This window comes from Trifolium pratense, linkage group LG2 (assembly GCF_020283565.1).
Source record: "Trifolium pratense cultivar HEN17-A07 linkage group LG2, ARS_RC_1.1, whole genome shotgun sequence".
NCBI lineage: Eukaryota > Viridiplantae > Streptophyta > Magnoliopsida > Fabales > Fabaceae > Trifolium > Trifolium pratense.
Window position 1 is genome coordinate 52850894 of NC_060060.1, and position 17390 is coordinate 52868283.

At 36.6% G+C, this 17390-nt stretch overlaps 1 protein-coding gene and 1 non-coding gene across 2 annotated transcripts; one reads left to right on the top strand and one right to left on the bottom strand.

Annotated features, from left to right (window-relative positions):
* The first annotated feature begins 28 nt into the window (after nt 1-28).
* On the top strand, nt 29-6419 carry LOC123910865 (D-cysteine desulfhydrase 2, mitochondrial). The gene is made up of 7 exons (XM_045962146.1): nt 29-173; nt 328-642; nt 1567-1609; nt 1749-2096; nt 4291-4420; nt 4564-4737; nt 5927-6419. Exons 1-7 carry the CDS (start codon nt 141-143, stop codon nt 6168-6170), a joined length of 1287 nt encoding a protein of 428 aa, XP_045818102.1. The 5' UTR covers nt 29-140; the 3' UTR covers nt 6171-6419.
* LOC123911991 lies at nt 3579-3684 on the bottom strand. Its single transcript, XR_006810846.1, has one exon. It is a non-coding gene; the product is annotated as a small nucleolar RNA R71 (small nucleolar RNA).
* Nucleotides 6420-17390: the final 10971 nt, after the last annotated feature.

The window sequence follows — 17390 nt, forward strand, 5'->3', positions numbered from 1 at the left end:
TGTTGAAGACAGTCAAACCAAACGAATTACTCCCGTGACAGTATACTACCTGCGAAATCCATATCCAAAGTAAAAAGGGTAAAAGGTTGCTCTGTATGTATTTGAAGACAATGTTGCCAAACTGCAAACTGTGAAGTACCATGAGAAACAGTATTTGTTCAAACGCTTTTCAGGTTCGCTTTTTCTTTTTTAGTTTCATCGTTTCAATTTCAACTCATATTATATTGGTATTGCTTAGGTTATATAAATACACATATTTGAATTTTCAACGAGTGTTGGAATTAATCAAACCTTTTACTGTACCCTTCCCTTTTTTGATATAATAAGGTACTTTCAAAACCAAAACTCATAAGTCATGAATCTATGGATAACTTACTCAACAGAAGATGGACACTGCCAAGCCCTGAAACCAAAATTCATCAAGTAATTCATAAACAACAAGGTTTGGATGGTCGTAGTAGTAATTTCCTATTAAACACCAATCCAGATTTTGGTGGTGGCAATGCTGAAATGGATAAACATAAGAAAAAACACTTTTATGTCGTGCGCGATGATTTGTTGCATCCGATAATTAATGGTAATAAAGCAAGGAAACTTGATGGATTACTTCCCTTGCTTCAAGATTATTCAGTCACTGATGTGGTAATTTATCCTTCAACTCATTACAGCAATGTTTAGTTTTTTTTCTTCTTTGGTAGCTCATTTTATATTGGCTTCTGTGAATTGCATTATCTTAAACTCATAACACTGCCTCATTTCATATTCCTCTTCCCAAAATAATTCATTATCTGTCAAAAGGGTTATCAGGGTTCCTTTCGAGCATAGTATTAATCTTGGTTTTGAAATTTTCTTTCTCATAGTAATTCCTAGGCCAAATGGATCCGAGGGTCTTTAAGTTTCACATTTGTAACTGCTAGGTCCTTTAAGTTTTTTAGGTAACAGTTAGGTCTTTAAGTTTTGGAGGAGATTAACTGGAAGGGTAATGGTGCAACAAGTTAGAAACTCAGATGACCTATTTGTTACGTAAAAAAACTTAAAGACCTAACTGTTACAAACGTGAAACTTAAAAGCATTTGGATGCATTTAGCCTAATTTCCTATTATATAGAATAATGGGTTTTTTTTTTTGACGTAAGAATAATGGGTATGTTATAAGTTATAACTAGTGTCCATTGGTTAAGCAATAAAAAAAGAGTAATTTTTACCGAGACTTCAGCACTCAATACATTACTAATTTCAAAATTTATTTCAAACGATAGTGTTTACCACAAATAACTGAACTGATATCAGTTTTTCTTGTTAGTGTACACTGTACAATATGTATATACATATCTTAGAAGCTTAAAGTGTAAATGACAAGGTTAGTATATAACTCAGATCGCGAGTGCTTCTTTGCATGTTGATTAGATTGTTGTTTCCTGGAGTCATAACTCATAAAGTGAAAGGGATGCCATTCATTCTTCATTGGTTTATTCCTTATCATATTATTGGTGTTTTTTCTATCAAACAATGAACTTGCTTTTAGGATTTCCAAGATCAAATAACATTCAACAAGGAAATTTTCTAGGTTACCTGTGGAGGTTGTCAGAGTGCTCACACAGCTGCTATTGGTGGGTAGCTTTATGGGTTATGGTGAAAATTATGCTTAGTTTTCATATGTGAAGAGAACGTTTGGTGGAAGTTATGTTTAATTCTTAATAGTTAATACTTCTTTAGAATCCATGTCACATAGTTTGCTTATTTTTGCAGCTGTTCTGTGTGCCGAGAGAGGAATTATGTCCCATCTGCTTCTACGAGGAGAGCAGCCTGAAATATTGACCGGCTACAACTTGATGTCTACGATATATGGAAATGTTACATATGTTCCAAGAACTATTTACGCCAACAGGGAAGACATGCTAAAAAGCTATGCTAAGTCAGTGGCCGGAAACAGTGATTCTGTCTTATGGTTCAATGATATTATTCAAGCTGCTTCAACAACTGAATTGTCCACTTCTCAAAATTTTATGCAAATGGATGCAAGTAGAAGTGATGGAAACCATCTTCAAAAGATTTTAATTGTCAATGAAGGGGCTGGTGATTCTGTTGCTCTACTAGGTAATGGGAAGTTTAAGTTTGAAAAACAACAATGCATATGTTTGGGATAATTTTCTCTTAACTAGATAAAAATTTAGATGAGTGCTTGATCAAGAGGGAGTGTTGTTTAACTAGTGCTATATTATTTTCCTAGATAAGAGTCATCTGTATTTAATTAGTAGAGTTAATATATAACGCCTTAATAGAGAATAATGTTAAGTGAGGTTAGGCTCTTGGCATTATCGAAACGAATCAAAAATCTTATTTACATACCATATATGAAAATGATTACTGAACGGGTTTAAAAGAACAGATAATTCATATGCATTTGTGCGAGTAGTAATGTGAATTATTTACCTGTCAATTTTTTTTTGAATATGTGAACTGTGAAACATTTCTTATGCCTGACATGAATATGCATATTATTTTGTTGTTTGTCTCATATTTCTTGTCTATGTGTCACCATACTTTTCAAGAGCCTTACGTCTCTTGACACAATATTTCACTATTTTCTTCTCTTCTCTATATATCACAATGATAGTGTGTAATTAGTAGCACACGGTTTATTTCCTCTTTCTTGATTATCATTTATTAGGAATAGGATACGATTCATGTTCAGTAAGGTTATATATTAGAGCCTGGACCTATTAACCTATTAATCAACTAATCCATAATATTCAGATTTTTCATTTTATTAAGGTTATATAATTACTTTAATGGTTCAAAATAATCAACTAATTATCTGGATATAATATTCAGATAATTATGGAAATATTCAGATTAACAATTTATAGATTAACAATTTAAAGTAATTATATGAATATTTTAAACCATTAAAGTAATTATCTGAATATTTTGAGAGGTTTAGAGGATTTTTCCACTCAGGGTTGTACGTCTTGGAATACAGGTTTCCTTGCGCATAATTAACCTGGCCAGGGTTAGGCTCAGCTAATAACTTACAGTTAGCAGCGACATGTCCAAGGACGCCACAAATCTCACAGCTTGGAATCACGGCAGCTACGGTAGCTGCGTCTAAGGTGAAGAAAACGCTCGATTTCGTTGATCGGTTGTTCTAACTCGTCCTTAGATGCCGAATAAACGAACTTCGCGCCCAAATGGCCCTTGCAAATAACGATAACCATCCTTTTAAGGACTTCGCTCTCCCATCCGAGGACGAGCCACACTCAAGTATTGTTAACCCGACGATTCAGGCTAACAACATCGAGTTGAAACCCACTCTGCTGCAAATCGTGCAGCAGAATCAGTTTTCCGGTAAACCAACGGAAGACCCGAATTTGCACCTCTCCGTGTTTGTTTAATTCGCTGATACGCTAAAGAGTAATGGCGTCGACCCCGAAGCCATTCTATTGCGTTTTTTTCCTTTCTCCCTAAGAGATAGAGCCAGAGCTTGGCTATAGTCTCTGCCTTCAAATTCCATAACGTCATGGAATGAGCTAAAGAAGGCGTTTCTTGCAAGGTACTTTCCGCCTAGCAAAACTGCCCAGTTGAGAAACCAGATTACCTGCTTTAGGCAGACGGACGGCGAATCACTCTTTGAAGCATGGGAGAGATACAAGGAACTTATGAGAGCTTGTCCACATCATGGATTAGAAAGTGGTTGATAATTCATAACTTTTATAATGGTCTTCTTTATAACACGAACGAGAATGACTATTGATGCCGCAGCTGGCGGAGCTCTGATGGATAAGCCCTTTGTTGAAGCCTACCAACTCATTGAGAACATGGCTCAAAACCACTACCAATGGGGGAGTGAACGCAATCCGGTAGAAAAGTCGCAACCAAGAGGAGGAATGTACGAAGTTAGCATCTTCGACCATATGAATGCAAAAGTTGACGCAATCACTCAAAAGCTAGACAATCTTACTGTTAATCCCGCTCCAAGCTGTGAGATATGTGGCGCCCCTGGACATGTCGCTGCTAACTGTCAGTTATTAGCCGAGCCTACCCCTGGCCAGGTTAATTATGCGCAAGGAAACCCGTATTCCAAGTCGTACAACCCTAGGTGGAAAAATCATCCAAACCTCTCAAAATATTCAGATAATTACTTTAATGGTTCAAAATATTCAACTAATTCATAATATTTTTGGTTATAATATTCAGATTTTTCATTTTATTAATCTATAAATTGGCGCTGGAATCACTTCAATGGTTTGTTGTGGCAAGAACTTTATGGAAATATTGCTTCTTTGTATAGGTATTATTCGGTTAGTGCAATACTTATCTCAAAATCATTTACTTGGAAAACAAAGGGCCGTGAAATTTGTCGTGGATGCTGGTACTGGCACAACAGCGGTTGGTATAGGACTTGCAGCTCTTTGCTTAGGGTGCGGTTCAGTTTGTAGCATATGCTAATTTAGTTAAAAGTATTTTTAAACTGTTTCTCTGCAACTATTCATGTTGAGTTTCGGACCATAATAGAATAAGGCTATATGAAATCTTAGTAATCTCATTTGTTGCCTCCATGCAGACTCCCATGGGAGGTATATGCAGTCATGCTGGCTGATAAAATTGATGGGTACCGAAAACAGGAAAAGCGCTTGATTTCTGAATTCAATAAGCATTTCAATGTTGAGTTCATTGACCATGATGTAAAGAAAGATGCTGGGATTGTGCATTGGGTGGAACGTGAACGTCCAAGAAAGTAAGATGTTATAATCTTTTTTATGATATAAAGACGTCTTAGAATTTGCAGCAACTAGATTGTTAGGTATATATAAAAAAGATACTTCCAGTGAGTCAATGGATCCTTCACAGTATAGTTCTCTCCTCAAAGTCAAACCTTCCTCACTCCCAAATCCCCTCCCTAACACAATATCCTTTTATCTCCTGCTATACTACTGATCATGTCACAAACTAACTCTAATCTATCCGCGCCTTCTTTCTTTAGACTTAGGTCCAACACCTGATGCAATTCTTTCTGTCTCACATTTGAGTCCAATAGGCCCTATAAAAAAGTATAAATAAAAAAGGTGTTATTTTCTCTACCCTCAACATCAGTCCATACAATTTGTGCGGCCCGGATACGCACTTTCAGAAACATGCGGTTTTTTAGTAGCAAGGGTGGACGAAAACAGTGCTCAATCAAAAAAACAATAGCTTAAAGACAGATTTACTTCCCCGCTTTCTTTACTTTCAAGCCTGCTTTGGCGGTAAGGAACTCTTGGTCATGTCCTCAAATATTCCAATTAAACTTGTTTGTCCTTTGTTGCTACTTTCTGTTTCTATATTGAGGGACTGTTGAATATTGATTTTCATTTCGACAAATTTTTTCTTATCTGCTAGGATGCATGATGAAGGTATCGTTTTTTTATGCTTACATCTGAAGCACACCCTTTAATATGAACATTTATGAGTTAGGTTTGGTATGGTACATATGGAATTTTAAGATATGAAGGGAAACGTGGAAGAGGTGTGCGATCATTAATATTGTAGCACGGCCTTTTATATTTCTATTTACTTCCCCTCACAGAGTTATCATCAGAATGCCATTAGTGAAATAGTAAGAAGTACAAAACCATCAGTAATGTACTGCATATTGCACTTTTAAACAAAGATCAAAATTGTTTTCCAAGAAAGATGGCAGTGTTCAGATAGTCATAGAATATCATGATTTTGGAAGCATTTCTCACTTAAAACTTAAAAAAAAATAAAAAATGAACCACCTAAGCATAAGCATAGCCCCTGCAAGGTCACAAAATATACACACTTAAAGAAGACCTTTTTTTATTAACAAGCGAGAGTAGTTGTAAACTTGTAAGAACCTGTATGAACGAACATTTATAGTCGGTCTCTAACTCGTGTTTTGTTCCCTCTCAATCACATACTTCTAGATTTGGCAATATTTTGGATGGAGAAATGGTAGTATGTCAGCAAATTGCTCAGCAAACTGGGATTCTAGTGGATCCTGTGTACACATTAGCTGCTTGGGATACGGCAATGCTTCTTTCTAGCGAAGAGGATGAAGGAGGAGCCGAAGTGGTGATGCTTCACACTGGAGGCACGTTGGGCATGTTCGGGTTAGCTCAAAGGTACAAAAATTATTTTGGCATGCTCAAAAAGGGGATTCAATCATGATTATAAAAGTATGTTTTGATTCTTTTTGCTCAAAAAATGTATTTTCTTTTGGAATTTACAGTTTTGGATTATTATTTTATTTACCTTTTGTTTTTTATTTATGGGAACATTCCACAATTTACCTTTATTTAATTATTTATTTTGTAGATGTATGTAATATTCAATATTCACAACTTTATTTTACCCTCTCTTTTTTTAAACAACCGATATTAATAATTAGTATTGTTAGTTTTGCTGAGGGTGAAAATCAAACTTCTGACTTCCTTATCACTCCACTCTCTTACTCATACAACCTCAATCACCAAATCGTCCTTATATCTCCCTTATGTTATGCAGGGTATGATTGAATTGCAATTTTCTCAATTTCATTGACTTAATATTATAGAAGTTCTTTGCATTTTATTACCACCACCAATTTATTTTAGTGAGTGAGTTTTCCTGTCTATTATGTTGGAAAATGAGGATTTGAAAATGAGAAAAACTCATAATCTTTTCAATAAAAGATGATGAAATTGATACAATGAGCTCTATATAATAGAGCAACTAACTACCTAGTTGATTCCTAACCAACTTAACAAACTAGTATACTTTATCTAATAATTTGTGCATTACTTGTTTTTCTTTTGTTTCCTTTCCTTACATTATATAAGGATCTTTGATGTTGGGAATTGAAAGAGAATGCAGAATGAAACAGTAATGGGTTTTCTACAACTCAAACTTCCTTTAAGACTCATGATGTACTATGTTACAAGGTGAGGTATAGACTAACCTTTGAAGAATTGTCGGTAATTTATCCAATAATTAATGAGAATTAATCACATAAGTAAATTTCTAAGTTGTTTTCACAAAATAATTTTTACTCCACTTGTAAATGTAAATTTGCTTATGTGATTAATTTTATTGATAATTGTTGGCTCATAACAGAATGTATGGATTAATCCTATTCAGCACATACTTTGGATTCTTCTAACATACTCAACACGCATGAATTAATCCACTTGGGTTGGTGCATTGGTATTGGCTTGGGACCTGGGAGTGTGCTCCTCTTGAGGTCTGAGGTTCGATTCTCTCTGGCGCCAATTTGGGTGGGCTAATTTAACTTCTTCAAAAAAAAACATACTCAACAAAATTAGATGACTTAGCAAAGCAAACGTCTCTAAATCCTTCTTGTGAAACTTTGCACATGCATGAAAAGTTCGGAAATTTGAAAAATATTTTCCGAACTTTTTCTAGTGTAAAACATTAGTTTCAAAGGCAAAAAAAAGTTTGGAAAATACGTTTTGAACTTTGTTAGCAAAAATGTCTTTTTTTTTGGGTGGTAAAGAGAATTATTCTGAAACATGCTATATTTTCGTTTATAATTAGGTAGCTCATATCCCATGGGCTTAGTCTGTTCCTTTTGGGCCATAAGTCCATAACATTTAGTCCTTCAATCCATCTTTTCGCACCCCTTGGCTTTCCTCACTCACCCCCTGAAGTGACCAAACTAACCCTCACACTTTATATGATGCAAGCACTTTTCACACTTTAAGTAGCGAGTGACAATATTTTATACTCAAATTCAACGTTTGTATTCCCATGAATGAAAAAATTATGAAAAAAGAAAAGTTCACAGAGTTTGCAAGGATGCAAACTCTTGCAAACTCTATTTGCATTATAGGAAGTGAACTCTTTTTTCCATAATTTTTTCATTGATTGGGGCACAAACATTGGGTTTTAGTATAAAATATTGTCACTCGCTACTGAGTGCAAACTAAAATATAGTTTGCTATTTAATATAGTATGCCAGGAGGGTGCCAGAAGTAGAACTCTTAGTCCTTTAAGATTTTTTGTCACCCTACTCATTTTGTCGTGTGCCTATGAATTTATAAAAATACCCTTGTCTGCTATTTAGGTAGTAGATACACCCCAAAAACACCCTATTAGATCTATTCTTTATAACGTCCGATATTTAAGTAGTGGACGACATTTTTCAAAATTTCTCATTTTTATAACGTTCGCTACTTAAGTAGTGGAAGAGTAAAAATGAAAACGTGTAGGGCGTACGAGAAGTAGGTAAGGCGGCAAAAAAAGATCTCTAGTCCTTGAGACCTTTGGCTTTAGTGTATTCCTTTTGGGTCATAAAAGATATGATACGAGTATATTTTTTGGTTAGTGGCCAAAATGTTTTTAAACATGTAGAATTGATTTTAACATGTTTGGCTGCTCAGAAGTACAAATGGTTTTGTCTCTATTGTTGGAACATGATGAAGGAATTTGGAGGGAACTTGGTATTGAAATAAACACAAGTGCAAGAACCATGTGTAGTGTGAATTGAAAAAAGGCTCTTTGAGTCTCACATTGGAAAAATCACACCACTTGGTAGTGTTTATATATCACAAGTTGGCAACCAAGGGTGTGCCCTTGGGGTACCCACTTTTGTAAGAAAGGGAGACCACACACAATGTCGAATATCACACACGCGCGCGCCGCCGCCGCCGGCCGGCTCGGCTTGGGCTTGGGTGATATATTAATTTTTTAATACTAAGAAAAAAGAAATTTTTGAATTTAAATTTCTTTCCTTTCTCTGCATTCTGAGAAAACTGCTTCTTTCCTTCTCTTATTTTTCCTTCTTCGAAAATTATTTTGTTGTTTCATATTTTGAACGGTTGTAAATCGTAGAATTGATATTCGTATATCAATTAGAGTGGTTCGAAATTTTCGACCATACTTGGTGTTATTCTGGCCGATACTACAGTGCAGTAGTTTATCGGTATTTTCTTTGAAAACGGCTGTTTTATCCTGGGGACTTCGCGGTCGATATACTACAGTGCACTTCTTCGAGTAGTTCCGCGAAACGTCTTAAAGAAAGCGACCTAGTACGCGACTCAGCCAATAATTTAATTCGTTGCCAATTTTGAAAAATCTGTTTTCTGTTTTTTAAAAAGTCAGTAAACCGTTTTCTGTTTTCAATTTTAAGACGTTTCGAAAAATATCATGGCAAACGAAGAGATTATTGGTAATTCTTCTGTCGGTGCTACCGAAAGGCCGTTTAAGTTTGAGGGCAACCATTTCAAACGTTGGCAACAAAAAATGTTTTTCTTCCTAACTCTTAAAAAGTGTGCCTACGTTTTGAAACAACCCATTCCTGTGGTTCCTGCTGAAGCTTCGGCTTCTGCTTCTGGAACTAATGAACAGACCGTTAACACCAACGGTGATGCTGTCTCTGCCGAGAAAGACAAAGGCAAGGCCACGGCAGAACAGCTGAAAGAGAAAGCGCTGCAGCTAGAAATAGATAGGCAGCTCTAGATTGATAATGATTATGTTTGCAAAAACTATATCATTAATGGATTGGAGGATGATCTGTATGATTATTACAGAACTTATAACACAGCCAGTGATGTGTGGGAGGCTCTGAGTAAGAAGTATGATACTGAGGAAGCTGGAGTGAAGAAGTATGCTGTGAGTAGGTATCTGAAATACCAGATGGTTGATGAAAGGTCAGTGGAAGTGCAGTCACATGAACTGCAGAAAATTGCTCATGAGATAATAACCGAAGGTATGCCTTTACATGAGCAGTTTCAGATTTCTGTTATTATTGATAAGCTGCCCCCTAGTTGGAAAGACTTTAAGAATCAGCTCCGTCATAAGACAAAGGAATTTTCCATTGAGGGTCTGATTACCCGTCTTCGTATAGAAGAAGAATCCCGGAAACAGGATATGAAAGAGGAAGAAAAGATATTGGTTGTTTCTAACACCAATAAAAAGAAATTCGGTGCAGCTCTGAAGCCTACGGGCAAACCTTTGAAAAATCAGAATCAGAGCCGCGTTCAAAACCGAGTTAAGAATGGTAACCCAGTTAGGGGCCATATTGCTAAACAACATCAGCAACAACCACCTCCTAGAAATGACGCTGTTGAGCCATTTTACTGCTTCAATTGCTGGAAAACAGGTCATATATCAAAGAAGTGCAGAAATCCAAAGAGGCCTAAACCGGCTAATCTTGCACATATTAATGTGAATGTGGCTGATGAGCCATATGCTGCTATGATCACCGAAATTAATATGGTCGGTGGTACTGATGGATGGTGGATAGATACTGGCGCTACCCGCCATGTCTGTTATGATCGTGCTATGTTTAAAACATACACGAATGCTGAAAATAAGAAGGTGCAGATGGGTAATGCTCATACATCTGATGTTGCTGGTGTTGGAGATGTGGTTCTGAAGTTCACATCTGGAAAGACTCTTATCTTGAAGGAAGTCCTTCATGTTCCTGAGATGAAGAAGAATCTTGTTTCTGGTTTCCTCTTGAATAAGGCTGGGTTTAATCAAACTATTGGGGCTGATATGTACACCATCACTAAGAATGGTATTTTTATTGGGAAAGGGTACGCCTCTGATGGCATGTTTAAACTCAATGTTGATTTTAATGTTATGAATAAAATTTCTCCTTCTGTTTACTCTTTGTGTGATTTTAATATTTGGCATTCTAGACTTTGTCATGTTAATAAACGATCTATTTTGAATATTAGTAACTTAGGATTAATTCCTAAACTTAGTTTTAATGACATAGAAAAATGTGAATTTTGTAGTCAAGCTAAAATAACAAAGAGCAAACATAAATCAGTAATACGAGAATCTGAACCAATGGACCTTATACATTCTGATATATGTGAACTAGATGGAACCATGACTAGGAATAACAAACGTTATTTTATCACTTTTATTGATGATTGTTCAGATTATACTTTTGTTTATTTAATGAAAAATAAAAGTGATGCTTTTGAAATGTTCAAAATTTTTGTGAAAGAAATAGAAAATCAATTTAATACGAAAATCAAAAGACTTCGTAGTGATAGGGGAACCGAATATAATTCTAGTTTATTTAATGATTTTTATAAACAACACGGAATTATACATGAAACGACTGCACCATATTCCCCTGAAATGAATGGTAAAGCAGAAAGAAAGAATAGAACTCTTACTGAATTAGTAGTTGCTATTATGTTAAATTCTGGTGCCGCTAAACATTGGTGGGGGGAAATAATTTTGACTGTCTGCTTTGTTTTGAATAGAATTCCCAAATCTAAAAGAAGCGAATCCGCTTATGAAATATTAAAGAAAAGACAACCAAACTTGTCTTATTTAAGAACTTGGGGATGTCTAGCCTATGTCCGTAAACCGGACCCGAAGCGAGTTAAACTCGCTAGTAGAGCCTATGAATGTGTATTCATTGGTTACGCAGCAAACAGTAAAGCATATAGGTTTTTCGACCTAAATGATAAAGTGATCATAGAATCTAATGATGTAGATTTCTATGAAAATAAATTTCCCTTTAAATCAAGAAATAGTGGGGGCACTGAACAGGATAATATTCCTGAGTCGAGTCACTTACCAGTGATACCAAATGATGATAGCAATGACGAAGTAGAAAATGAACTTCGTAGAAGCAAACGTGTAAGAGTTGCTAAAGACTATGGTCCAGACTATGCGACCTTTACATTGAATGAAGATCCAGCAAATCTTCAAGAAGCCTTGTCATCGATGGATGCAGATCTTTGGCAAGAAGCTATTAATGATGAGATGGATTCTCTAGAATCTAACAAAACATGGCACTTAGTAGACTTACCTCCCGGTTGCAAACCAATTGGTTGCAAATGGATTTTGAAAAAGAAACTAAAACCCGACGGCACGGTTGAAAAATACAAGGCTCGCCTTGTAGCCAAAGGTTTTAGACAAAGAGAAAATATAGATTTCTTCGACACATTTTCACCTGTCACTAGAATAACGTCCATTCGAGTACTTATTTCAATAGCAGCTATTTATAACTTAATTGTACACCAAATGGACGTTAAAACTGCTTTTTTAAATGGTGACTTAGAAGAAGAAATCTATATGGAACAACCCGAAGGGTTTGTTATACATGGACAAGAAACTAAGGTCTGCAAGTTAGATAAATCTCTGTATGGTCTTAAACAAGCTCCAAAACAATGGCATGAAAAGTTTGATAACTTAATGATATTGAATGGGTTCAGACTCAATGAGAGTGACAAATGCATTTACTATAAATGTGATGGCAACATTTGCACTATAATATGTCTCTATGTAGATGACATGTTGATATTTGGCTCAAACCTTTCTGCCATAAATAATGTGAAATCAATGTTGAGTAACAACTTTGATATGAAAGACCTCGGAGAAGCAAGTGTGATTCTTGGAATAAAAATCACTAGGTCTGAGAAGGGGATATCCCTAGATCAATCACATTATGTGGAAAAGATCCTAAAGAAATACGGTTACTTTAACTGTAAACCTGCCTGCACACCTTATGATCCCAGTGTAAAACTGTTTAAGAACACTGGTGATAGCGTAAGACAAACAGAATACGCGAGCATCATTGGTAGTCTTAGGTATGCCACTGATTGTACTAGACCCGACATCGCCTATGTCGTGGGACTCTTGTGTAGGTTTACCAGCAGACCCAGTGATGAGCATTGGCACGCTATTGAGAGAGTCATGAGATACCTGAAAAGGACCATGAATCTCGGATTACACTATCAGAGATTTCCAGCTGTACTTGAAGGGTACAGTGATGCTGATTGGAACACCTTGTCAGATGATTCCAAAGCTACTAGTGGCTTTATATTTAGTATAGCCGGTGGAGCTGTATCATGGAAGTCTAAGAAACAGACCATTTTGGCACAGTCCACTATGGAATCTGAAATGATAGCACTAGCAACTGCTAGTGAAGAAGCAAGCTGGTTGAGATGCTTGTTATCTGAGATTCCCTTATGGGAAAAACCTATGCCTGCTGTCTTGATCCATTGTGATAGTACTGCAGCTATCGCTAAAATTGAGAATCGTTTTTATAACGGTAAAAGACGTCAAATTAGAAGAAAGCACAGCACAGTGAGAGAGCTCATCACTACAGGTGCTGTGAGAGTGGATCATGTACGCACTAATGATAACCTAGCAGATCCTTTGACGAAAGGACTGGCTAGAGAGAAAGTCCATAATACATCTGTCAAGATGGGACTAATGCCTATGAAGTGAATTACTTATGATGGTAACCCAACCTAAAAGACTGGAGATCCCAAGAATTAGGTTCCAATGGGTAAACAACAAGTTGTGAGTAATATGAGATGAACATGCAAATTAAGAAGCATGAATCCTGAAATGAGAAAGGTTGAGTTAGCAAAACTCTTAATGAAATCTATACTCTATAGGAGTGGAGTACATCAGGAGTACTCTTGATAGAATCACCTATATGAATGTGGAACTGAGGCCGGTTCCTCTGGAGTATCGGGGCGAATTCCTAGAGCATTCATGAAACTGGGATAGACGTGCAGGGCCATTAATGCACGGGCCTTAGAAAAACACCTTACGAAAGGTTGTGTGCTGGTTTGAGGAAAATCTGAGATAGAGTTCCAAGACTAAACGTCACTCTTGCTTAATCAGGCTCTTACTGGCTACGTGAAGGTTCCAAGACTTAGCTCACCTTCGCTTATGCACAATCCTACTGAAACGTTTAACGTTATGACTGAAACAACTTTTTTAAATTCAAGTGGGGGATTGTTGGAACATGATGAAGGAATTTGGAGGGAACTTGGTATTGAAATAAACACAAGTGCAAGAACCATGTGTAGTGTGAATTGAAAAAAGGCTCTTTGAGTCCCACATTGGAAAAATCACACCACTTGGTAGTGTTTATATATCACAAGTTGGCAACCAAGGGTGTGCCCTTGGGGTACCCACTTTTGTAAGAAAGGGAGACCACACACAATGTCGAATATCACACGCGCGCGCGCGCGCCGCCGCCGCCGTCCGGCCGGCTCGGGCCGGGCTTGGGTGATATATTAATTTTTTAATACTAAGAAAAAAGAAATTTTTGAATTTAAATTTCTTTTAAGTGTGTCCCTTAATTCGCACATGTTAAATGTGCTAAGACCAAGTCTGAACAGATTTGTATCTGTTAAACGGTCAAATAATACGTGTGCCTGCGTGTCCTATTTTTTTGCCACGTTTGGAATTTTGACTGAGTTATTTCAGCTCCTAAAAATCCTCTGATTTCAGCTCCCTACTTGCCTATAAATACACTTCACTTTCTTCAGTTTTAAAAACACTTCCTTTCTCTGCATTCTGAGAAAACTGCTTCTTTCCTTCTCTTATTTTTCCTTCTTCGAAAATTATTTTGTTGTTTCATATTTTGAACGGTTGTAAATCGTAGAATTGATATTCGTATATCAATTAGAGTGGTTCGAAATTTTCGACCATACTTGGTGTTATTCTGGCCGATACTACAGTGCAGTAGTTTATCGGTATTTTCTTTGAAAACGGCTGTTTTATCCTGGGGACTTCGCGGTCGATATACTACAGTGCACTTCTTCGAGTAGTTCCGCGAAACGTCTTAAAGAAAGCGACCTAGTACGCGACTCAGCCAATAATTTAATTCGTTGCCAATTTTGAAAAATCTGTTTTCTGTTTTTTAAAAAGTCAGTAAACCGTTTTCTGTTTTCAATTTTAAGACGTTTCGAAAAATATCATGGCAAACGAAGAGATTATTGGTAATTCTTCTGTCGGTGCTACCGAAAGGCCGTTTAAGTTTGAGGGCAACCATTTCAAACGTTGGCAACAAAAAATGTTTTTCTTCCTAACTCTTAAAAAGTGTGCCTACGTTTTGAAACAGCCCATTCCTGTGGTTCCTGCTGAAGCTTCGGCTTCTGCTTCTGGAACTAATGAACAGACCGTTAACACCAACGGTGATGCTGTCTCTGCCGAGAAAGACAAAGGCAAGGCCACGGCAGAACAGCTGAAAGAGAAAGCGCTGCAGCTAGAAATAGATAGGCAGCTCTAGATTGATAATGATTATGTTTGCAAAAACTATATCATTAATGGATTGGAGGATGATCTGTATGATTATTACAGAACTTATAACACAGCCAGTGATGTGTGGGAGGCTCTGAGTAAGAAGTATGATACTGAGGAAGCTGGAGTGAAGAAGTATGCTGTGAGTAGGTATCTGAAATACCAGATGGTTGATGAAAGGTCAGTGGAAGTGCAGTCACATGAACTGCAGAAAATTGCTCATGAGATAATAACCGAAGGTATGCCTTTACATGAGCAGTTTCAGATTTCTGTTATTATTGATAAGCTGCCCCCTAGTTGGAAAGACTTTAAGAATCAGCTCCGTCATAAGACAAAGGAATTTTCCATTGAGGGTCTGATTACCCGTCTTCGTATAGAAGAAGAATCCCGGAAACAGGATATGAAAGAGGAAGAAAAGATATTGGTTGTTTCTAACACCAATAAAAAGAAATTCGGTGCAGCTCTGAAGCCTATGGGCAAACCTTTGAAAAATCAGAATCAGAGCCGCGTTCAAAACCGAGTTAAGAATGGTAACCCAGTTAGGGGCCATATTGCTAAACAACATCAGCAACAACCACCTCCTAGAAATGACGCTGTTGAGCCATTTTACTGCTTCAATTGCTGGAAAACAGGTCATATATCAAAGAAGTGCAGAAATCCAAAGAGGCCTAAACCGGCTAATCTTGCACATATTAATGTGAATGTGGCTGATGAGCCATATGCTGCTATGATCACCGAAATTAATATGGTCGGTGGTACTGATGGATGGTGGATAGATACTGGCGCTACCCGCCATGTCTGTTATGATCGTGCTATGTTTAAAACATACACGAATGCTGAAAATAAGAAGGTGCAGATGGGTAATGCTCATACATCTGATGTTGCTGGTGTTGGAGATGTGGTTCTGAAGTTCACATCTGGAAAGACTCTTATCTTGAAGGAAGTCCTTCATGTTCCTGAGATGAAGAAGAATCTTGTTTCTGGTTTCCTCTTGAATAAGGCTGGGTTTAATCAAACTATTGGGGCTGATATGTACACCATCACTAAGAATGGTATTTTTATTGGGAAAGGGTACGCCTCTGATGGCATGTTTAAACTCAATGTTGATTTTAATGTTATGAATAAAATTTCTCCTTCTGTTTACTCTTTGTGTGATTTTAATATTTGGCATTCTAGACTTTGTCATGTTAATAAACGATCTATTTTGAATATTAGTAACTTAGGATTAATTCCTAAACTTAGTTTTAATGACATAGAAAAATGTGAATTTTGTAGTCAAGCTAAAATAACAAAGAGCAAACATAAATCAGTAATACGAGAATCTGAACCAATGGACCTTATACATTCTGATATATGTGAACTAGATGGAACCATGACTAGGAATAACAAACGTTATTTTATCACTTTTATTGATGATTGTTCAGATTATACTTTTGTTTATTTAATGAAAAATAAAAGTGATGCTTTTGAAATGTTCAAAATTTTTGTGAAAGAAATAGAAAATCAATTTAATACGAAAATCAAAAGACTTCGTAGTGATAGGGGAACCGAATATAATTCTAGTTTATTTAATGATTTTTATAAACAACACGGAATTATACATGAAACGACTGCACCATATTCCCCTGAAATGAATGGTAAAGCAGAAAGAAAGAATAGAACTCTTACTGAATTAGTAGTTGCTATTATGTTAAATTCTGGTGCCGCTAAACATTGGTGGGGGGAAATAATTTTGACTGTCTGCTTTGTTTTGAATAGAATTCCCAAATCTAAAAGAAGCGAATCCGCTTATGAAATATTAAAGAAAAGACAACCAAACTTGTCTTATTTAAGAACTTGGGGATGTCTAGCCTATGTCCGTAAACCGGACCCGAAGCGAGTTAAACTCGCTAGTAGAGCCTATGAATGTGTATTCATTGGTTACGCAGCAAACAGTAAAGCATATAGGTTCTTCGACCTAAATGATAAAGTGATCATAGAATCTAATGATGTAGATTTCTATGAAAATAAATTTCCCTTTAAATCAAGAAATAGTGGGGGCACTGAACAGGATAATATTCCTGAGTCGAGTCACTTACCAGTGATACCAAATGATGATAGCAATGACGAAGTAGAAAATGAACTTCGTAGAAGCAAACGTGTAAGAGTTGCTAAAGACTATGGTCCAGACTATGCGACCTTTACATTGAATGAAGATCCAGCAAATCTTCAAGAAGCCTTGTCATCGATGGATGCAGATCTTTGGCAAGAAGCTATTAATGATGAGATGGATTCTCTAGAATCTAACAAAACATGGCACTTAGTAGACTTACCTCCCGGTTGCAAACCAATTGGTTGCAAATGGATTTTGAAAAAGAAACTAAAACCCGACGG

Coding starts and splice junctions, on each gene's coding strand:
- LOC123910865 (XM_045962146.1), top strand. CDS start 141: ATGAGAAACAGTATTTGTTCAAACGCTTTTCAG. Junction 643..1,566: donor ATTATTCAGTCACTGATGTG/GTAATTTATCCT, acceptor GAAATTTTCTAG/GTTACCTGTGGAGGTTGTCA. Junction 1,610..1,748: donor TGCTCACACAGCTGCTATTG/GTGGGTAGCTTT, acceptor TTATTTTTGCAG/CTGTTCTGTGTGCCGAGAGA.